The sequence below is a fragment of the Capricornis sumatraensis genome, chromosome 8 (genome assembly GCF_032405125.1).
Source record: "Capricornis sumatraensis isolate serow.1 chromosome 8, serow.2, whole genome shotgun sequence".
NCBI classification, from domain to species: domain Eukaryota; kingdom Metazoa; phylum Chordata; class Mammalia; order Artiodactyla; family Bovidae; genus Capricornis; species Capricornis sumatraensis.
Genome location: NC_091076.1, coordinates 96,630,596 through 96,655,190, shown reverse-complemented (window position 1 = coordinate 96,655,190; position 24,595 = coordinate 96,630,596). Strand labels below are relative to the sequence as shown.

At 37.9% G+C, this 24,595-nt stretch overlaps 1 protein-coding gene across 1 annotated transcript in view; it reads right to left on the bottom strand.

Annotated features, from left to right (window-relative positions):
• The window catches only part of EFCAB13 (EF-hand calcium binding domain 13), a 145,243-nt gene that overhangs the window by 4,881 nt on the left and 115,767 nt on the right, over positions 1-24,595 (bottom strand). The window contains exons 20-23 of the mRNA XM_068977491.1: positions 17,984-18,127; positions 17,285-17,356; positions 3,555-3,614; positions 2,092-2,196 (exon numbers count right to left, since the gene is read on the bottom strand). Of these exons, the coding sequence (XP_068833592.1) occupies positions 2,092-2,196; positions 3,555-3,614; positions 17,285-17,356; positions 17,984-18,127 (381 nt within the window). The remainder of the gene's footprint in view (positions 1-2,091; positions 2,197-3,554; positions 3,615-17,284; positions 17,357-17,983; positions 18,128-24,595) is intronic.

Sequence of the window (24,595 nt, the reverse complement as noted above, 5' to 3'; positions counted from 1 at the left end):
ATTGTTTCATTTGCTGTGCAAGAGCTTGTAAGTTTGATTAGATCCCATTTGTTTATTTTCATTTTTATTTCTATTGCCTTGGGAGGCTGATCTTGGAAAACATGGGTACATTCATGTCAGAGAATGTTTGCCTATGTTCTCTTCTGGTATTTTATGGTGTCATGTCTTATATTTAAGTCTTTCAGCCATTTTGAGTTAATTATTATGTATAGTGAGAGGGTGTGTGCTGACTTCATTGGTTTACAAGCAGTTGTCCAACTTTCCAAACATATTTTACTGAAGAGACTGTCTTTCTTCCATTATATATTCTTGTGTCCTTTGTCAAAGATTATTTGACTGTAGGTGTATGGGATTCTGGGCTCTCTATTTTGTTCCATTGATTCACATGTTTGTTTTTGTGCCAGTACCACACTGCTTTGATTACTGTAGCTTTCAGTATTGTCTGAATTCTATACTCTAATTCAGTGTCTACTAGTACATGAAGAATTATGATATAGTAGATATTAAGCTGCGTAGGTCAAGGACTATGGTTGTTTTTACTTACTATTGTATCTCTGGCACTTAGCAGAACATCCAATATGTGATGCTCAGTAATATTTATTGAATGAATAAATGGTAAAAAAAAAAAAAAAGAAAGAAAAAAAGGTACCAATTTTAATATGTCAGTCAGTCAGTCATTTTGGTCAGTCAGTCACGTCTGACTCCTTGCAACCCCACGGACTGCAGCACGCCAGGCCTCCCTGTCCATTACCAACTCCTGGAGTTCACTCAAACTCACGTCCATTGAGTCAGTGATACCATCCAACCATCTCATCCTCTGTCATCCCCTTCTGCTCCCATCTTCAATCTTTCCCAGCATCAGGACCTTTCAAATCAATCAGTTCTTCGCATCAGGTATTGGAGTTTCAGCTTCAGCATGAATCCTTCCAATAAATAGCCAGGACTGATTTCGTGAATAAATATTCAGGACTCCTTGGGTTTCCTAGAGACTCTCAAGAGTCTTCTCCAACACCACAGTTCAAAAGCATCAATTCTTCAGCACTCCATTTTCTTTATAGTCCAAATCTCACATCCATACATGACTACTGGAAAAACCATAGCTTTGACTAGATGGACCTTTGTTGGCAAAGTAACGCCTCTGCTTTTTAGTATGCTGTCTAGGTTGGTCATAGCTTTTCTTCCCAGGAGCAAGCATCTTTTAATTTCATGGCTGCAATCACCATCTGCAGTGATTTTGGAGCCCAAAAAAATAAAGTCTGACACTGTTTCCACTGTTTCCCCATCTATTTGCCATGAAGTGATGGGACCAGATGCCATGATCTTCATTTTCTGAATGCTGAGCTTTAAGCCAACTTTTTCACTCCTCTTTCACTTTCATCAAGAGGCTTTTTAGTTCCTCTTCACTTTCTGCCATAAGGGTGGTGTCATCTGCATATCTGAGGTTATTGATATTTCTCCTGGCAATCTTGATTCCAGCTTGTTTCTTCCAGCCCAGCGTTTCTCATGATGTACTCTGAATATAAGTTAAATAAGCAGGGTGACAATATACAGCCTTGACGTACTCCTTTTCCTATTTGGAACCACTCTGTTGTTCCATGTCCAGTTCTAACTGTTGCTTCCTGACCTGCATACAGATTTCTCAAGAGGCAAGTCAGGTGGTCTGGTATTCCCATCTCTTTCAGAATTTTCCACAGTTTATTGTGATCCACACAGTCAAAGGCTTTGGCATAGTCAATAAAGCAGAAATAATGTTTTTCTGGAACTCTCTTGCTTTTTCTATGATCCAACAGATATTGGCAATTTGATTTCTGGTTCTTCTTCCTTTTCTAAATTTAGCTTCAACATCTGGAAGTTCACAGTTCACATACTGTTGAAGCTTGGCTTTGAGAATTTTGAGCATTACTTTTTAGCATGAGAGATGAGTTCAATTGTGCAGTAGTTTGAACATTCTTTGGCATTGCCTTCCTTTGGGAAATTTTAATATATTAAGAGGAAAAAATCATTCTTATTTAAGCCAAGTAAGTACTATCAAAAATATCAGCCCTTAACCCCAAATTCTTACTAGGGCACAATGATGTCTAAGGCACTTACCATCAACTGGTATATATGGAGTTAGGTCAATAGGTTCATTAGCTGTGAGTTTGACTGCCATGTTTCCAAGAATAGCATCAAGACCCTGAACATCAACGTGCAATCCTTAAAAAGAGAAACACGTGAGGAAATTGATATAAAACTCAGAATATAATAAATATTAATGCCTATGTACTATGGTTATTAATTTCATCATAAAACAGAGGTCAAGGAAATTTAAATGTTTAAAGAAAGTCATTAATGAACTAAAACTAATCTATTAATCTATATAACACAACATATTGAAAGCAGATTGAGAAAACACTCAGGTTAATTTTAGCAGAAAAAAATAAACATAAGAGTTTTTAATATAAACATTAACAGAAGTAATTATGTTCAGTTTGGTCACTGTATTTCAATACATGCTGTGCTTAGTCACTCAGTCATGTCTGACTTTTTGTGACCCCATGGACTGTAGCCCTCCAGTCTCCTCTGTCCATTGGGATTCTCCAGGCAAGAATAATGGAGTGGATTGCCATGCTCTCTTCCAGGGAATCTTCCCAACACAGGGATCGAACCCAGGTCTCCTGCATTGCAGGTGGATTCTTTTACCATCTGAGCCACCAGGGAAGCCCAAGACTATTGAAGTGGGTAACCTATTCCTTACATAGGATCTGCCCAACCCAGGAATTGAACCAGGGTCTCCTGCATTGCAGGTAGATTCTTTACCAACTAAGCTACCAGGGAAGCATATCTCAATATATAATAGCCTTAAATTTTAATATATCCACAGCCAAAATTGAGGTAAACCTAAATTGTTAGAACATCTCTTTAAAATAAAACAGGAGATTATTTCATCAATATGTACAGTGTTTTTTTTTCTTTTTGTAATTCAAGTGCACTCACTTCAAAGATGGTTATCTCGAATGAATACATTGACTGTCACACACCTCACAGCACTGAAGTGCCTTTGTTTTAGAGATCTTGGTTGATTTAGATTCCAATCACTGAACCACTTATTCTCTTCCCAATCTTTAAACTTCCACTCTTATGTTCCAAATTCACCAGTAAAGAGTGAGAACACAAAACCCTAGGCTCCCACCCTCAACCTTAATAAAAGTAGAACTCCAGGCTCATGCACGCACTCTCTCTCTCTCCTTGCAACCTCACTGTGTGACTCCAGATGTACTGAGTGTAATTTCCAGGTCATGTAAGTAATAAGCCTTTGTTTTTCCAAAGTTTCCTGATGATTAATATTCAAGGGTATCTTGCCATTGTAACAATAATCACAAGGGCCAATCCAACCACAGCACTGGTTATTGATAGGCTGAGACTGGCACAAAACACACATATATGTATTAAAAGTAATTATGGAAATATATATAATATATATGAATAGCAGCAAGCAATATTTAATGACAAGGAAAAGACAAGAGTGACACACAACAGTCTCAATCTGAATTTTCAATTTGTGTCTCACTCACCTTTTGTAGCTTTCACACAGTTCAACAACCTATTCTTATTTATTTTTCCATCAGATGTAGCTGTAAGAAAATAACATAATTTAGGCCATAGGAAAAAGAACTAGATATACCTAAGCAACACTAAATATCCAAGTACAGAAATATAGACCATAAAATAATTTGCTCCTAAAATTTACCTAATAAATAATTATTTATTTATTTATTATTATTAATAGGAGCAATACATAATTTGCTCCTAAAATTTATCTTCTAGAAATAGCAAAGCAAAATGTAAGAAAAATTCTTAATATGGTAAATCTATCAATTCTTTAGCACCTGAGACAACTATTAATACCTACTATGCTAAAGCAAAAATTTGGAAAACTCAGTAGTGGCCACAGGACTGGAAAAGGTCAGTTTTCATTCCAATTCCAAAGAAAAGTAATGCCAAAGAATGTTCAAACTACTGCACAATTGCACTTATCTCACATGTTAGTGAAGTAATGCTCAAAATTCTCCAAGCCAGGCTTCAGCAATATGTAAACCGTGAACTTCTAGGTGTTCAAGCTGGTTTTAGAAAAGGCAGAGGAATCAGATATCAAACTGCCAACGTCTGCTAGATCATCAAAAAAGCAAGAGAGTTCCAGAAGAACATTATTTCTGCTTTATTGACTATGCCAAAGCCTTTGACTGTGTGGATCACAATAAACTGTGGAGAATTCTGAAAGAGATGAGAATACCAGACCACCTAACCTGCCTCTTGAGAAATCTGTATGCAGGTCAGGAAGCAACAGTTAGAACTGGACATGGAACAACAGAGTGGTTCCAAATAGGAAAAGGAGTACGTCAAGGCTGTATATTGTCACCCTGCTTATTTAACTTATATTCAGAGTACATCATGAGAAACGCTGGACTGGAAGAAACACAAGCTGGAATCAAGATTGTCAGGAGAAATATCAATAACCTCAGATATGCAGATGACACCACCCTTATGGCAGAAAGTGAAGAGGAACTAAAGAGCCTCTTGATGAAAGTGAAAGAGGAGAGTGAAAAAGTTGGCTTAAAGCTCAGCTTTCAGAAAACTAAGATCATGGCATCCGGTCCCATCACTTCATGGCAAATAGATGGGGAAACAGTGGCTGACTATTTTTCTGGGCTCCAAAATCACTGCAGATGGTGATTGCAGCCATGAAATTAGAAGATGCTTACTCCTTAGAAGAAAAGTTATGACCAACCTAGACAGCATATTCAAAAGCAGAGACATTACTTTGTTACCAAAGGTCCATCTAGTCAAGGCTATGGTTTTTCCAGTAGTCATGTATGGATGTGAGAGTTGGACTATAAAGAAAGCTGAGTGCCAAAGAATTGATGCTTTTGAATTTGGTGTTGGAGAAGACTCTTGAGAGTCCCTTGGACTGCAAGGAGGCCCAACCAGTCCATCTAAAGGAGATCAGCCCTGAGTATTCATTGGAAGGACTGATGTTGAAGCTGAAATTCCAATACTTTGGCCACCTGATGCTAAGTGCTAACTCATTTGAATAGACCCTGATGCTGGGAACGATTGAGGGCAGGAGGAGAAGGGGACGACAGAGGATGAGATGGTTGGATGGCATCACTGACTCAATGGACTTGGGTTTGGGTGGACTCCTTGAGTTGGTGATGGAGAGGGAGGCCTGGAGTGCTGCAGTTCATGGGGTCACAAAGAGTCGGACACGACTGAGCAACTGAACTGAAATGAAATGTATTTCCATATACAGAAATAAAACAAATTTATACTGGCTATCAAGCCTGATTAGTTCAGTCTCTCAATTCTTAACTGTAGAAACAGATTACACAGAAAAGGAAAGATAAATAAACTAGTAAAGACTTCTAGCATATTCAGAGAGATTCTAGAAGTTAATGTTCTCATAATGCATGAGTATGAAACATACTGTTCAGTCACTAAGTTGTGACCGACTCTGCAACCCCATGATGGCAGCATGCCAGGCTCTGCTTTCTTTCACATTTTGTAATGATACAAAAATAGTAGACAGGGACTTTCCTGGTGCCTCAGTGGTAAGGAATCCACCTGCCAATGCAGGAGACATGGGTTAGATCCCTGGGTCAGGAAGATCTCATACACCTCGGAGCAACTAAGCCCATGCATCACAACTATTGAGCCTGTGCTCTAGAGCCTGGGAGCTGCAACTACTGAGCCCACGTGCTATAACTACTGAAGCCTGTGTGCCTTAGAGCCATGCTCCACAACAAAAGAAACCACTGCAATAAGAAGCCCACACACCACACCAGAGGGCAGCCCCCACTCTCCACACAGCAACAAAGACCCAACACAGGCATAAATAAATAAATAAATAAATAGAAAAGTTCACACAAGAGAATTCTGCTTCTTAAAAAAAAGTAGACAAATTGCTAATGGTTGGGCTTTTCCACAATTTCAACATAATGGACTATATTTTGGTTCTGTTTGCAAGCTAAAGGATTTCTTTGAAAAACAAGAATGCAGCATACATAAAATGTTTTTCTATTTAAGTTTGAAAATTCTGCTCTTTTTACTCTCAAAATAAAACTTGTATTTTTTAAATACAATTTACAAACATTTAACAATCAGTCATTTTAATTCACCATGTTAACAGAATAAAGGACAAAAACAAAACTGTCATCTTAGAAGACAGAAAATGAATTTCACAAAATTATCAATCATTTGTGATTAAAAAAAAAACTGTCAGTAAACTGGAAAGAGTAAGGGAATTTCTTCAAACAGAGCCTTAAAAAAAAAAACCTACAGCTAACATATTTAATGGTGAAAGTCTGAATGTTTTACTCCTAGGATCAGAATAAAGTAAGATGCCCACTCTCAACACTTCTGTTCAACATTATATTGAAGGAGTTAGACAGTAAAATAAAGAAGAACAAGAAAAATAAATAAAAGGCATGGAAAATGGGGAGAAAAAAGTAAAACTGTATCTACTTGCAGATTACATAACTGTTTACACAGAAAATCTTAAAGAATCTACCAAATCACCAGGACTAATAAGAGAATTTAGACACAGGGCACAAGAGTTATGTATTAATGCATAAGTAGATTCTATTTTATCATATCAGCAACAAACAATTGTTCCATTTTATTCTTCAAAGCAGCATTTCCAAACTGTCTTCTGAAGAACACAGGAAAAAATAGTATGTGTGATACAAATGATTCTGTACCAACTTGAGGTAATCCTTGACAAATGAGTATGTTAGTAAAGACAGTAAGATTGAGAATGGTGATGCGGCTTCGTGTGTGCATGCATGCTGTCATTCAGTTGCTCAGTTTTGTCTGACCCTTTGCGACCCCGTGGACTGTAACCCACCAGGCTCCTCTGTCCATGGGATTTCCCAGGCAAGAATACTAGATTGGGTTGTCTTTTCCTTCTCCAAGAGAGCTTTCTGACCCAGGGATCAAATCTGCATCTTCTGCTTGGCAGGCAGATTCTTTACCACCGTGTCAACTGTAAAATCCTCTAATAGTCCAACAGCAGAGAATTTTGTTAAAGTTTGTTTTATACTTCAGTGTGTTGCAAGTTTAGCCACTGATCTCTCTTTTATGATATACTAATTAATATCCCATGGGCCAGGATTCACAGCAGCTTTTGATATGCTATTTTACAAATTTATATCCAATCACTTCCTAAAATAATTTGAGGAATTATTAAATGAAAAGTAAATGTATTTAAGATAGAAATAAAAATTTAAAATACATGAGAGGAAGATAGTAAACAACAAAGCCAATATAGTTACAATTACTAAAAATTAAATTTAAATCTGAACTTTCTAGTAGTTAAGGTGCAAAAGGGAACTCAGGTTATCATTTATACAAAGAAGCATACTGGTCTTTGGGAGAGAGAAAGTTTCTTCTGATACCAAATTTCAAGAGACATTTTTCACATTTGTCACTAGACAGCATATAAACAATCTCTTCAGAAGATCCAGTGGCACTTCTGATATGTTTTTTTTTTTCCTTCCAGTTTTACTGGGATATAATTGACATACAGCACTGTATAAGCTTAAGGTACACAACATAATGATTTGACTTATATACATCATGAAATGATCATCATAATAAGTTTAATGAACATCCATCATCTCATAAAAATTTAATGAAAAAAATAAAATTTTTTTCCTTGGGATAAGAACTCAGGATTTACACTCTTACCATTCATATATAATGTATAGCACTAGTAATTATATTGTAGTACTTATTTATCTTTTAACTGGAAGTTTGTACCTTATGACCCATTGCTAAGTTGCTTCAGTTGAGTGCAACCCTTTGAAACCCAATGGACTATAGCCCACCAGGCTCCTCTGTCCATGGGGTTTCTCCAGGCAAGACTACTGGAGTGGGTTGCCATCTCCTTCTCCAACCTATGACCCCTTTCTTCCAATATCTCCTCTTCTCATCTCTGGTAACCACAAATCTGATCTCTTTTTCTATGAAAAAGAAAAATAGTTGTTTTGGAAGTATAATTGTAATACTATGTTAGTTTCTGGTATGCTGCTGCTAAGTCGCTTCAGTCGTGTCCAACTCTGTGTGACCCCACAGACAGTAGCCCACCAGGCTCCACCGTCCCTGGGATTCTCCAGGCAAGAACACTGGAGTGTGTTGCCATTTCCTTCTCCATTGCATGAAAGTGAAAAGTGAAAGTGAAAGTGAAGTCGCTTCAGTTGTGTCCAAGTCTTAGCAACCCCATGGACTGCAGCCCACCAGGCTCCTCCATCCATGGAATGCTCCAGGCAAGGTACTGGAGTGGGTTGCCATTCACATATAAAATGATCACCATGATAAGTCTAGTTACCATTCATCATCATAAAAAGGTATTACATTATTATTTGAAATATTATTGAGTTTTTTAATGCCAGTTCTCAAAAACAGATAAGCTATTTTATTAGAAAGTTTCCCCAAAGAAGGCATTTCTGCAAAATATCACTCCATAAATATCAAGACTATACATGTATACCTATCCAAAAGTATGTGGAAATGATCAAAGAAGTATACCCTGAGCTTCTGCAACCATACGGACTATGTTAAGATGTACAATATGAAATGATGTGAAAGTGGATACAGTTTTGGCTTGAAGTCAGAATTATTCTTCTCACCTAAATATACAAAATATAAAACATTCTTTCCTGTCTAATACCATAGTGACAAAAAAAGGGCAGCTCATCAGAAAACACAGAGACTTGAGATTGCAAATATACTGTGCAAACCAAAAGAAGAAAAGGATTTTTAACATAATAATTGACAAACATAGTACTAAAATTAAACTTTGAGTTCATGTATAAGGAGAGATCAGAAAAAGGGGAAGCCATTCAAAGAGATATCCAAAGCAAACAAACTTTGAATAATAAAAGAAGAGAAATACAAACTTGAACAAAAATTCTCCAAATAGTAACAGTAAGGGTTTCCATCAGTTTCTTAGTAAAGAGTTATAAATTAGTATCAGAAACCCATTATTTATCATATGTTAATATGTCTCACGCTATTACATTTTAGTAAAAGAATAATTTACAAACAGTCTCATTCCAAGGGCTAGTTCAATAATATTTAACTTACATAATTCCTGTTTTCAAAAGGCCCTTAGTCAGATGGCTAATAAACACATGAAAAGACACTCAACATCACTCATTATCAGAGAAATGCAAATCAAAACCACAATGAGATACCATTTCACACCAGTCAGAATGGCTGCGATCCAAAAGTCTACAAGCAATAAATGCTGGAGAGGGTGTGGAGAAAAGGGAACCCACTTACACTGTTGGTGGGAATGCAAACTAGTACAGCCACTATGGAGAACAGTGTGGAGAGTCCTTAAGAAACTGGAAATAGAACTGCCTTATGACCCAGCAATCCCACTGCTGGTCATACACACCAAAGAAACCAGAATTGAAAGAGGCACGTGTACCCCAATGTTCATCGCAGCACTGTTTATAATAGCCAGGACATGAAAGCAAGCTAGATGTCCATCAGCAGATGAATGGATAAGAAAGCTGTGGTACATATACACAATGGAGTATTACTCAGCCATTAAAAAGAATACATTTGAATCAGTTCTAATGAGGTAGATGAAATTGGAGCCTATTATACAGAGTGAAGGAAGCCAGAAAGAAAAACACCAATACAGTATACTAACACATATATATATGGAATTTAGAAAGATGGTAACAATAACCCTGTATGTGAGACAGCAAAAGAGACACAGATGTATCAAACAGTCTTTTGGACTCTGTGGGAGAGGGAGAGGGTGGGATGATTTGGGAGAATGGCATTGAAACATGTATAATATCATATAAGAAACAAATTGCCAGTCCAGGTTCGATGCATGATACAGGATGCTTGGGGCTGGTGCACTGGGATGACCCAGAGGGATGGTACGGGGAGGCAGGAGGGAGGGGAGTTCAGGATGGGGAACACGTGTACACCCGTGGCAGATTCATGTTGATGTATGGCAAAACCAATACAATATTGTAAAGTAATTAGCCTCCAATTAAAATAAATAAATTTCTATTTAAAAAATAAAGGCCCTTAGTGAAAGACAACTGCAGTCAAGACTCTAGTGCTCAGACTAGACAGCAGAGGTAACTGTGCTGTGCTCAGACTCTCAGTTGTGTCTGACTCTTTGTGACTGTTTTGGACTATAGCCCACTAGGCTCCTCTGTCCATGAGATTTTTCAGGCAAGAGTACTGAAATGGGTTGCTATCTTCCCAACCCAGGGATGGAACCTGTGTCTCCAGCAACTCTTGCATTGCAGACAGCTTCTTTACCACTGAGCCATCAGAGAAGCCCTCAGGCAGCAGAGGTAACTAGTTCTTTCTAAAACTCATGGTGTTCCTCTGTCTCTTCATCTTGGTTATATTGCTGCGTTTGGGGTGGTCTTTTTATATTCTGGTAATTTGTGGAGTTCTCTTTATTATGGAACTTCCTCACTGTGGGTGGGGTTCTATCGGTGGCTTGTCAAGGTTTCCTGGTTAGGGAGGCTTGTGTTGGAGTTCTGGTGGGTGGAGCTGGGTTTCTTCTCTCTGGAGTGCAGTGGAGTGACCAGTGATGGGTTATGAGACGTCAAAGGTTTTGGAATAATTTTGAGCTGCCTGTATATTCAAGCTCAGGGGAGTGTTCCTGTGTTGCTGGAGAATTTGAGTGATATGTCTTGTTTTGGAACTTGTTGGACCTTGGGTGGAGCTTGGTTTCAGTGTAAGTATGAAGGCATTTGATGAGCTCCTATTGCTTAATGTTCCCTGAATTCAAGAGTTCTCTAATGTTTTCAGGCTTTGTATTTAAGCCTCCTGCTTCTGGTCTTCAGTTTTTACAGTAGCCTCTAGACTTCTCCATCTATACAGCACCGATGATAAAACATCTAGGTTAAAGATGAAAAGTTTCTCCACATTGAGGGACACTCAGAGAGGTTCACTGAGTTACAAGGAGAAGAGAAGATGGAGGGGGTAGTTAGAGGTAACTGGAATGAGATGCGGTGAGATCAAAAGAGGAGAGAGCAAGCTAGGCAGTAGTCACTTCCTTATGTGCGCTCTATAGTCTGGCCCGCTCAGGTATTTACGGAGTTATACAGGGAAGAGGAGAGGGAGGAAGTAGACAGAGGTGACCAGGAGGATAAGAGAGAGGAATGAGAAGGAGAGAGACAAATCCTGCCAGTAACCAGTTCCTTAGGTGTTCTCCACTGTCTGGAACACACAGAGATTCACAGAGTTGGATAGAGAAGAGATGGGGGAGAAAAGAGACAGAGGCCACCTGGTGGAGAAAAAGGAGAGTCCATAGGAGAAGAGAGTGGTCAAGCCAGTAATCTCGCTCTCAGGTAAACTTGGGTAGTGAAGTTTGGGTTTTTAAATGAACATAATTGACAACAAAAACCTAAGAGCAAAGGTTAAAAGTCTAGAGTAGAGGTTGGATTTTCAAAAATACAATATTAAAGAAAAGAAGCAGAAGGAAAAAGCAGGAAAGAAAGAAAGAAAAAAAACCAAGAATTATTAAAAAAAACAAGCAAACAAAAAAACAAAACAAACAAACAAAAAAAAACCCCACCAACAACCATCCAAAGGCTATATATGGTGTTTGCCTTAAAAAAAAAAAAAAAAAGTCTTTTTTTTAAAAAATAGTAATAATAGGTTATAGTAATAAAAATTAGAGGAGAAATAGAAGACTTAACAATTTAAAAAAAAGGTTAGAAAAAAAAAGAAAAAAAAAAAGGAATGATTTTTAAAATAGTAAAAATATATCTGGCTCTTCTCTGATGTTTTGGGCCATGTGGGATCACTTCCAAGGTGGTTCCCTCTGTTTAACTTCTTCCGTTTGCTGGTTTTTCAGGCTCACTAGTTCAGTCGCGCTGTGGGGAGGGGGGTTGCCGCAAACAAATAGCGCTGTCGTGTGCTCACAGTGTCACAGCCCCGCTTGACCTGTCCCTTCTCGCGGGGCACAAGAGACAGAGGAATACTCAGCAGGTAAAGGAACAGGAGAGTTGCCCACCAAACCAAACAAAAGAGGAAGAAGTAGGGAATCTACCTGAGAAGGAATTCCGAATATTGATAGTGAAAATGATCCAAAATCTTGAAATCAAAATGGAATCACAGATAAATAGCCTAGAGACAAAGATTGAGAAGATGCAAGAAAGGTTTAACAAGGACCTAGAAGAAATAAAAAAGAGTCAAAATATAATGAATAACGCAATAAATGAGATCAGAAACACTCTGGAGGCAACAAATAGTAGAATAACGGAGGCAGAAGATAGGATTAGTGAAATAGAAGATAGAATGGTAGAAATAAATGAATCAGAGAGGAAACAAGAAATACGAATTAAAAGAAACGAGGACAATCTCAGAGATCTCCAGGACAATATGAAACGCTCCAACATTCGAATTATAGGAGTCCCAGAAGAAGAAGACAGAAAGAAAGATCATGAGAAAATCCTTGAGGAGATAATAGTTGAAAACTTCCCTAGAATGGGGAAGGAAATAATCACCCAAGTCCAAGAAACACAGAGAGTTCCAAATAGGATAAACCCAAGGCGAAACACCCCAAGACACATATTAATTAAATTAACAAAGGTCAAACACAAAGAACAAATATTAAAAGCAGCAAGGGAAAAACAACAAATAACACACAAGGGGATTCCCATAAGGATAACAGCTGATCTTTCAATAGAAACTCTTCAGGCCAGGAGGGAATGGCAAGACATACTTAAAGTGATGAAAGACAATAACCTACAGCCCAGATTACTGTACCCAGCAAGGATCTCATTCAAATACGAAGGAGAAATCAAAAGCTTTACAGACAAGCAAAAGCTGAGAGAATTCAGCACCACCAAACCAGCTCTCCAACAAATTCTAAAGGATATTCTCTAGACAGGAAACCGAAAAGGGTGTAAAAACCCGAACCCAAAACAATAAAGTAAATGGTAACGGGATCATACTTATCAATAATTACCTTAAACGTAAATGGGTTGAACGCCCCAACCAAAAGGCAAAGACTGGCCGAATGGATACAAAAACAAGACCCCTCTATATGCTGCTTACAAGAGACCCACCTCAAAACAAGGGACACATATAGACTGAAAGTGAAGGGCTGGAATAAGATATACCACGCAAATAGAGACCAAAAGAAAGCAGGAGTGGCAATACTCATATCTGATAAAATAGACTTTAAAACAAAGGCTGTGAAAAGAGACAAAGAAGGCCACTACATAATGATCAAAGGATCAATCCAAGAAGAAGATATAACAATTATAAATATATATGCACCCAATATAGGAGCACCGCAATATGTAAGACAAATGCTAACAAGTATGAAAGGGGAAATCAACAATAACACAATAATAGTGGGAGACTTTAATACCCCACTCACACCTATGGACAGATCAACTAAACAGAAAATTAACAAAGAAACGCAAACTTTAAATGATACATTAGATCAATTAGACCTAATTGATATCTATAGGACATTTCACCCCAAAACAATGAATTTCACCTTTTTTTCAAGTGCTCATGGAACCTTCTCCAGGATAGATCACATCCTGGGCCATAAATCTAAACTTGATAAATTCAAAAAAATCGAAATCATTCCAAGCATCTTTTCTGACCATAATGCATTAAGATTAGATCTCAATTACAGGAGAAAAACTACTAAAAATTCCAACATATGGAGGTTGAACAACACACTTCTGAATAACCAACAAATCACAGAAGAAATCAAAAAAGAAATCAAAATATGCATAGAAACTAATGAAAATGAAAACACAACAACCCAAAACCTGTGGGACACTATAAAAGCAGTGCTAAGAGGAAAGTTCATAGCAATACAGGCATACCTCAAGAAACAAGAAAAAAGTCAAATAAATAACCTAACTCTACAACTAAAGCAACTAGAAAAGGAAGAATTGGAGAACCCCAGAGTTAGTAGAAGGAAAGAAATCTTAAAAATTAGGGCAGAAATAAATGCTAAAGAAACAAAAGAGACCATAGCAAAAATCAACAAGGCCAAAAGCTGGTTCTTTGAAAGGATAAATAAAATTGACAAACCACTAGCCAGACTCATCAAGAAGCAAAGAGAGAAAAATCAAATCAATAAAATTAGAAATGAAAATGGAGAGATCACAACAGACAACACAGAAATACAAAAGATCATAAGAGACTACTATCAGCAGTTGTATGCCAATAAAATGGACAATGTGGAAGAAATGGACAAATTCTTAGAAAAGTACAATTTTCCAAAACTGAACCAGGAAGAAATAGAAAATCTTAACAAACCCATCACCAGCACGGAAATTGAAACTGTAATCAAAAATCTTCCAGCAAACAAAAGCCCAGGTCCAGATGGCTTCACAGCTGAATTCTACCAAAAATTTCGAGAAGAGCTAACACCTATCCTACTCAAACTCTTCCAGAAAATTGCAGAGGAAGGTAAACTTCCAAACTCATTCTATGAGGCCACCATCACCCTAATACCAAAACCTGACAAAGATGTCACAAAAAAAGAAAACTACAGGCCAATATCACTGATGAACATAGATGCAAAAATCCTCAACAAAATTCTAGCAATCAGAATCCAACAACATATTAAAAAGATCATACACCATGACCAAGTGGGCTTTATCCCAGGGATGCAAGGATTCTTCAATATCCGCAAATCAATCAATGTAATTCACCACATTAACAAATTGAAAAATAAAAACCATATGATTATCTCAATAGATGCAGAGAAGGCCTTTGACAAAATTCAACATCCATTTATGATAAAAACTCTCCAGAAAGCAGGAATAGAAGGAACATACCTCAACATAATAAAAGCTATATATGACAAACCCACAGCAAACATTATCCTTAATGGTGAAAAATTGAAAGCATTTCCCCTAAAGTCAGGAACAAGACAAGGGTGTCCACTTTCACCGCTACTATTCAACATAGTCCTGGAAGTTTTGGCCACAGCAATCAGAGCAGAAAAAGAAATAAAAGGAATCCAAATTGGAAAAGAAGAAGTAAAACTCTCACTGTTTGCAGATGACATGATCCTCTACATGGAAAACCCTAAAGACTCCACCAGAAAATTACTAGAGCTCATCAATGAATATAGTAAAGTTGCAGGATATAAAATCAACACACAGAAATCCCTTGCATTCCTATACACTAATAATGAGAAAGTAGAAAAAGAAATTAAGGAAACAATTCCATTCACCATTGCAACAAAAAGAATAAAATACTTAGGAATATATCTACCCAAAGAAACTAAAGACCTATATATGGAAAACTATAAAACACTGATGAAAGAAATCAAAGAGGACACTAATAGATGGAGAAATATACCATGTTCATGGGTTGGAAGAATCAATATAGTGAAAATGAGTATACTACCCAAAGCAATTTACAAATTCAACGCAATCCCTATCAAGCTACCAGCCATATTTTTCACAGAACTAGAACAAATAATTTCAAGATTTGTATGGAAATACAAAAAACCTCGAATAGCCAAAGCAATCTTGAGAGAGAAGAATGGAACTGGAGGAATCAACTTACCTGACTTCAGGCTCTACTACAAAGCCACAGTCATCAAAACAGTATGGTACTGGCACAAAGACAGACATATAGATCAATGGAACAAAATAGAAAGCCCAGAGATAAATCCACACACATATGGACACCTTATCTTTGACAAAGGAGGCAAGAATATACAATGGAGTAAAGACAATCTCTTTAACAAGTGGTGCTGGGAAAACTGGTCAACCACTTGTAAAAGAATGAAACTAGATCACTTTCTAACACCGCACACAAAAATAAACTCAAAATGGATTAAAGATCTAAATGTAAGACCAGAAACTATAAAACTCCTAGAGGAGAATATAGGCAAAACACTCTCCGACATAAATCACAGCAGGATCCTCTATGATCCACCTCCCAGAATTCTGGAAATAAAAGCAAAAATAAACAAATGGGATCTAATTAAAATTAAAAGCTTCTGCACAACAAAGGAAAATATACGCAAGGTGAAAAGACAGCCTTCTGAATGGGAGAAAATAATAGCAAATGAAGCAACTGACAAACAACTAATCTCAAAAATATACAAGCAACTTATGCAGCTCAATTCCAGAAAAATAAACGACCCAATCAAAAAATGGGCCAAAGAACTAAATAGACATTTCTCCAAAGAAGACATACGGATGGCTAACAAACACATGAAAAGATGCTCAACATCACTCATTATCAGAGAAATGCAAATCAAAACCACAATGAGGTACCACTTCACACCAGTCAGAATGGCTGCGATCCAAAAATCTGCAAGCAATAAATGCTGGAGAGGGTGTGGAGAAAAGGGAACCCTCCTACACTGTTGGTGGGAATGCAAACTAGTACAGCCACTATGGAGAACAGTGTGGAGATTCCTTAAAAAATTGCAAATAGATCTACCTTATGACCCAGCAATCCCACTCCTGGGCATACACACCGAGGAAACCAGAATTGAAAGAGACACATGTACCCCAATGTTCATCGCAGCACTGTTTATAATAGCCAGGACATGGAAACAACCTAGATGTCCATCAGCAGATGAATGGATAAGAAAGCTTTGGTACATGTACACAATGGAGTATTACTCAGCCGTTAAAAAGAATTCATTTGAATCAGTTCTGATGAGATGGATGAAACTGGAGCCGATTATACAGAGTGAAGTAAGCCAGAAAGAAAAACACCAATACAGTATACTAACACATATATATGGAATTTAGAAAGATGGCAATGACGACCCTGTATGCAAGACAGGAAAAAAGACACAGATGTGTATAACGGACTTTTGGACTCAGAGGGAGAGGGAGAGGGCGGGATGATTTGGGAGAATGGCATTCTATAATGTATACTATCATGTAAGAATTGAATCGCCAGTCTATGTCTGACGCAGGATACAGCATGCTTGGGGCTGGTGCATGGGGATCACCCACAGAGATGTTATGGGGAGGGAGGTGGGAGGGGGTTTCATGTTTGGGAACACATGTAAGAATTAAAGATTTTAAAATTTAATAAAAAAAAGGAAAAAAAAATAAAAAAAAAAATAAATAAAACTCATGGTGTTTTTCAGTTGTGCTACACATTTGACGTGTGTGAACAATGACACTGGAATATTCTGCCAGTTTTAAAGCAGCTGAGGAAACAGCCTATTTGGGGTTTTCCCAAGAGATCCACGATACACACATTATCTACCTCAATTCAAACGAAAATTCTTACTCACTTTCAGGTGGAGATGAAAATCCTGAATTGACCAAATTGCCCATAAACTCTTCTAAATTCACCATCCCATCATCTGAAAGAAACATACATGTCAGGGAACATGGGAAAGATAAATGACCAGAGATAAGAGGTAGGCAACTACAGTATATAGTACAACCTCTATACTGAAAAATAATTTATGGATTTGACCTTGAAATATAGTTAAATACATACCTATATTCAATCATATTGAATATATATTCAATCAGAAAGACAGATTAATACATATCATTCAGGCACACACACACACTCTCATCCTCTATAGATCCTTCCTTGGTATGATCTGTTGAAAATAACTAGAAACTAACTGGATGGAGGAGCCTGGTGGGCTGCAGTCCATGGGATCGCGAAGTCGGACATGACTGAGCAACTTCACTTTCACTTTTCACTCTCATGCATTGGAGAAGGAAATGGCAACACACTCCGGTGTTCTTGCCTGGAGAATCCCAGGGACAGAAGAGCCTGGTAGGCTGCCGTCTCTGGGGTCGCACAGAGTCGGACATGACTGAAGCAACTTAGCAGCAGCAGCAGCAACTGGGTGGTAGGTATAAAAGCCTTGGATAATCCATGAAGCAGATCAACCCTTTAACAACTCTTGAAAAATTCAAACAGATGCACGTCAGCTAAGATAAAAGATCCTAGAAACATATTACATACTTACCCATGATAGTCACATTCTTCAGTGCACTTTGAATCACATCTTGGCATAATGGAACCCCTTTATTTTTTATCATGGAACCTAGGTCATCAGGACTGGCCATATTTTTCCTAATGGAGGCCAGAGCTTTCATGGGACATTCTAGTTCTATATTTAAAAAAATACAATGTTTGATGTTTTTAAAAACACTCAAATATCACTAGTAGGTACTGACTAATGATTACTACTCTACCAGCTGCTGCTGCTGCTGCTACTACTACTGCTATTGTTATTATCTTCATTACTACTGCCACTTATCAGAACTTACAAATCTCAGCTTGGTAGACATAATGCTCAGTCCTTTATATATGCCATCTCATTTAATCCCAAAAAACCTTTGGAAAATTGGTACTAGTATTTTCCTTACTTAGATAAATATACCTAGCGTTAGAGAAGGTATTCAGCCTAAAGCATTTGTTTTGAGTTGCTAAGTCAGTTCCACCTTCTTTTGACCCCACGGACAGCAGTATGACAGCCTCGTCTGTCCTCCACTATCTCTCTAAGTTTGCTCAAATTCATGTCCATTAAATTGGTAAAGCTTTCTAACCATCACATCCTCTGCCTCCTGCCTCTCCTCTTGCCTTCAGTCTTTCCCAGCATCAGGGTCTTTTCAAATGAGGTGGCTCTTCATATCAGGTGGCCAAAGTATTGGAGCTTCAGCTTCATCATCAGTCCTTCCAATGAATATTCAGGATTGATTTCCTTAGGATTGACTGGTTTGAGCTCCTTGCAGTCCAAAGTACTCTCAGGTGTCTTCTCCAGCACCACAATTCGAAAGCATCACTTCTTCAGCACTCAGCCTTCTTTAAAGTCTAACTTTCACATCCATACATGATTGGAAAAACCATAGCTTTGACTATACAGAGCTTTGTCAGCAAAGTGGTCTCTCTGCTTTTTAATATGCTGTCTAGGTTTGTAATTCCTCTATTTCTTTGCATTGATCACTGAGGAAGGCTTTGCCAACATCCATTGGATCATTAAAAAAGCAAGAGAGTTCCAGAAAAACATCTACATCTGCTTTATTGACTATGCCAAAGCCTTGGACTGTGTGGATCACAGCAAACTGTGAAAAATACTTCAAGATATGGGAATACCAAGCCACTTTACCTGCCTTCTGAGAAATCTATATGCAGGTCAAGAAGTGACAGTTAGAACCAGACATGGAGAAACGGACTGGTTCCAAATAGAGAAAGGAGTACGTCAAGGCTGTATATTGTCACCCTGCTTATGTAACTTATATGCAGAGTACATCATGAAAAATGCTGGGCTGGATGAAGCACAAGCTGGAATCAAGATTTCTTGGAGAAATATCAATATGCACCCTTATGGCAGAAAGCAAAGAAGAACTAAAGAGCCTCTTGATGAAAGTGAAAGAGGAAGTGAAGAAGCTCACTTAAAACTCAACAGTCAGAAAACTAAAATCATGGCATCTGGTCTCATCACTTCACGGCAAATAGATGGGGAAACAATGGAAACAGTGACAGACTTTATTTTGGGGGCTCCAAAATTACTGCAGATGGTGACTGCAGCCATGAAATTAAAAGACATTTGCTCCTTGGAAGAAAAGCTGTGACCAACCTAGAAAGCATACTACAAAGCAGAGACATTACTTTGCTGACAAAGGTCTGTCTAGTCAAGGCTATGGTTTTTCCAGTGGTCATGTATGGACATGAGAATTGAATTATAAAGAAATCTGAGTGCCAAAGAATTGATGCTTTTGAACTGTGGTGTTGGAAAAGACTCTTGAGAGTCCCTTGGACTGCATGGAGATCCAACCAGTCCATCCTAAAGGAAATCAGTCCTGAATATTCACTGGAAGGACTGATGCTGAAGCTGAAACTCCAATACTTTGGTCACCTGATACGAAGAATTGATTCATTTGAAAAGACCCCGATGCTAGAAAGATTGAAGGCAGGAGGAGAAGGGGATAACAGATGATGAGATGGTTGGATAGCATCACCAACTCAATGGACATGAGCTTGAGTAAACTCCAGGAGTTGGTGATGGACAGGGAGGCTTGGTGTGCTGCAGTCCATGGGGACACAGAGTTGGACAAGACTAAGCAACTGAACTGAACTGAACTGAGGTTGTCATAGCTTTTCTTCCAAGGAGTAAGCATCTTTTAATTTCATGGTTGCAGTCACCATCTGCAGTGATTTTGGAGCCCAAGAAAATAAAATCTGTCACTGTTTCTACTTTTTCCCTTCTATTTGCCATGAAGTGATGGGACTGGATGCCATGATCTTAGTTTTTCAAATGTTGAGTTCTAAGCCAACTTTTTCACTCTTTCCTTTCACCCTCATCAAGAGGCTCTTTCGTTCCTCTTCACTTTCTGCCATTAGTGTGGTATCATCTGCATATCTGAGGTTGTTGATAGTTCTCCCGGCAATCTTGATTCTAGCTTGTGATTCAACCAGTCCAGCATTTCGCATGATGTACTCTGCATATAAGTTAAACAAGCAGAGTGACAATATACGGCTTTGATGTACTCCTTTCCGAATTTGAACCAGTTCATTGTTCTATGTTCGGTTCTAACTGTTGCTTCTTTACCTGCATACAGGTTTCTCAAGAGACAGGTAAGGTGGTCTGGTATTCCCATCTCTTTAGGAATTTCCCACAGTTCATTGTGATCCACACAGTCAAAGGTTTTAGCATAGTTAATGAAGCAGAATTGGATGTTTTTTTGGAACTCCCTTATTTTCTCCATGATCTAACAGATGTTGGAAATTTGCTCTCTGGTTCCTCTGCCTCTTCAAAACCCAGCTTGTACATTAGTAGTGCTCAATTCACATACTGCTAAAGCCTAACTTGAAGGATTTTAAGCATAACTTTCCAAGCATGTGAAATGAGCACAATTGTATGAGTCTGAACATTTTCTGGAATTGGTCTTCTTTGAGATTGGGATGAAAACTGACCTTTTCCAGACCTGTGGCCACTACTGAGTTTTCCAAATTTGCTGACATATTGAGTGAAGCACCTTAACAGCACCATCTTTTTTTTTTAAGTTCTTTTTCTTTAAATATAAATTTATTTATGGTTCGATGCATGATACTGGATGCTTGGGGCTGGTGCATCTTTTAGGATTTTAAATAGCTTAGCTGGAATTCCATTATCTTCACTAGCTTTGTTTGTAGTAATGCTTCCTAAGGCCCATTTGACTTCACACTGCAGGTTGTCTGGCTCTAGGTAAGTGACCATACCATCATGGTTATCCAGGTTATTAAGACCTTTCTTGTATAGTTCTTCTGTGTATTCTTGCCACCTCTTCTTAACTTCTTCTGCTTCTGTTAGATCCTTACTGTTTCTGTTGTTTATTGTCCCCATCCTTGCATGAAATGTTCCCTTAATATCTTCAATTTTCTTGAAGAGATCTCTAGTCTTTCTGATTATATTGTTTTCCTCTATTTATTTGCATTGTTCACTTAGGAAGGTCTTCTTATCTCTCCTTGCTCTTCTCTGAAAGTCTGCATTAATTTGGGCTTATTTTTCCCTTTTTTCTCAGCTATTTGTAAAGCCTCTTCAGACAACCACTTTGCCTTCTTGCATTTCTTTTTCTTTGGGATGGTTTGGATCATTGCTTCCTGTATAATGTTACAATCCTCCATCCATAGTTCTTCAGGCACTCTGTCTACTAAATCTAATCCCTTGAATCTATTTGTCACTTCCATTGTATAATTATAAGGGATTTGATCTAGATCATACTTGAATGGGCAGTGGTTTTCTCTCCTTTCTTCAATTTAAGCTTGAATTTTGCAATAAGGAGCTCATGACTTGAGCCACAGTCAGCTCCCAGTCTGGTTTTTGCTGACTATACAGAGCTTCTCCATCTTTGGCTGCAAAGAACATAATCAACCTGATTTCAGTATTGACTATCAAGTGATGTCCATGTGTAGAGTAATCTCTTGTGCTGGTGAAAGAGGGTGTTTGCTATGACCAGCAAACTCTGTTAGCCTTTGTCCTGCTTAATTTTGTACTCTGACAAAACTGTGTTAGCCTTTGTCCTGCTTAATTTTGTACTCCAAGGCCTAACTTGCCTGTTATTCCAGATATCTCTTGACTTCCTATGCTTGCATTCTAGTCCCCTATGATGAAAAGGACATCTTTTTTGGTGTTAGTTCTAGAAGGTCTTGCAGATCTTCATAAGAACCAGTCAACTTCAGCTTCTTTGGCATGAGAGGTTGTGGCACAGACTTGGATTACTGTGATGTTCAGTGGTTTGCCTTGGAAATGAACTGAGATCATTCTTTCGTTTTTGAGGCCGCATGAACCCAAGTATTGGATTTTGGACTCTTCTGTTGACTATGAGGGCTACTCCATTTCTTCTATGGGATTCTTGGCCACAGTGGTAGATGTAATGGTCATCTGAATTAAATTCACCCATTCCAGTCCATTTTAGTTCATTGATTCCTAAGATGCTGATGTACATTCTTGTCATCTCCTGCTTGACCACGTCCAATTTACCTTGATTCATGGGCCTAACATTACAAATTCCTATGCAATACTGTTCTTTATAGCATCAGACTTTACTTTCACCACCAGATACATCCACAACTGAGTTTTGTTTTGGCTTTGGCTCAGGTGCTTTATTCTTTCTGGAGCTATTAGTAATTGCCTTCTGCTTTTCCCCAGTAGCATACTGGACACCTTCTGACCTGGGGGACTCTCTTCTAGTGTCATATCTTTTTGCTTTTTCATACTGTTCATGAGGTTCTCCAGTCAAGAATATTGGAGTGGGTTGCCATTTCTTCCTTCAGCGGGCCACTGTTTTGTCAGAACTCTTCACTATGATCCATCTGTCTTGGGTGGTCCTGCATATTATGGCTCATAACTTCACTGAGTTATGCAACTCACTCTGCCACACAAGGCTGTGATGCATGAAGGGGTGTCTAAGCATACATTGTTATTAAAAGTGAAGCCAAGTCTGAAGTGCAGGGTATCTGATTCCTCAGGCAGAATGTTTAGCTAGCATGCTAACCCAAGCCTCTTGCAAATGTTTAAATTTGAGACTTAAGGATGATCACATACACACACACACAAAACTCAGAACATATACTTATCTACATCATAAATAATGATATAATTCCACTAAAGCTAAGGTACTGAAAGTTGCTCAGTCATGTCCAACTCTTTGTGACCCCATAGACTGTAGCCCATCAGGCTCCTCTGTCCATGGGAATTTTCAGGCAAGAATACTGGACTGGGTAGCCATTTCCTCTTCTAGAGGATCTTCCCAACCCAGGGATGGAACCCAGGTCTCCTGCATTGTGGGCAGATTCATTACTATTTGAGCCACCAGAGAAACCCAAAAAAAACTATGGTAAATAAGCATAAAAGTAATCCTCTTGTTGAAAATTGCACAACTGGTCATAACTTGATGTGACTGGCCTCAGTTTTTTTCATTCAGTGTATACCTGTATGTGCCAACATATAACACCAAAAATATCCCCCCAACAATGGAAAGATTGGCACTGCTATATCAATATCAAAAAATGTTAATATTTATTTTTCAAAGTACTATGTATAAATTATTCATTCAAGTAAGAAAAAAAATGTTAATGTTGTATTATGATAAATACTGTCACAAACATTAACCCTATAAGAGAATTGCTTATAAACCATATATGTGGGAGAGTTTTAAAGATCCCATTCAGAAAAACAAAGATTAAGGACAAAATCTTCTGTCAATTGAAAAAACATACCATTTTGGTCACATCCTAAACACTTAGGTTCTGGAAAACAACTTCATTTTGTAGGTATTTAAATTAAGTCTTTTGAATTTAGTTCAGTTTCAACCTTAGAAAGCATCTAAGAGAAATTAAACCATTTCAATTAACCTCAAAAAAATGGGTTGCTGCAAGGAGACTCAAGGAATCCAAAATAGTTATGAATTTTCTAATTGAGGCTTATTTAGCCTAAATTTCAAGGAGATGCAGAAGTTCCCACAGACACCTCTATCAGTTGGAGATGGCAGTTAACTGAATACATTAAAACCGGATTACACCCAATATCTGATGTCTTAGGAAGTGGAGTAATGCAAAAAATACCATGGAAGAAGCCTATGTTTCAACAAGTCCCTATATGTTTCAATAGTTAATATTCCCATGATAAAATTTCTATTAAATAAGTATTTAATAGTACAGAAAAAGAAAAAGGAATATTGACCTTCTTCCCAGAATTTCAGTAAAATGACTAAGACATTGGCAACTGATGGCAACCATCTTGGATCACAAACTCAACTACTAGGATGAATCATCCAGATAGATTTTGTATATTTACCCCTTTTGAGTGATGAAAAAAATATACTATAACTCCAGGAAATATAAGTCAAGAAAAGGTTAGGACTAGAATCCCCTACTGGTTCTTCATTCAAAGTACATTTGTTATACATATGACATGCTTTGCAGCATTAGAAAACTGCATAAATGCATATAATCAGAACTAAACATTTCCACTCAAAATTATTGTTAAAAAGTTCTCACTCACTTGAATCTTTTATAAAATATGGAGTTTGTGACAACCTAATCAGGAAATCTTTTAAGTCCACTTTTCCTTCATCTGAAAACAAAACATAAAGGA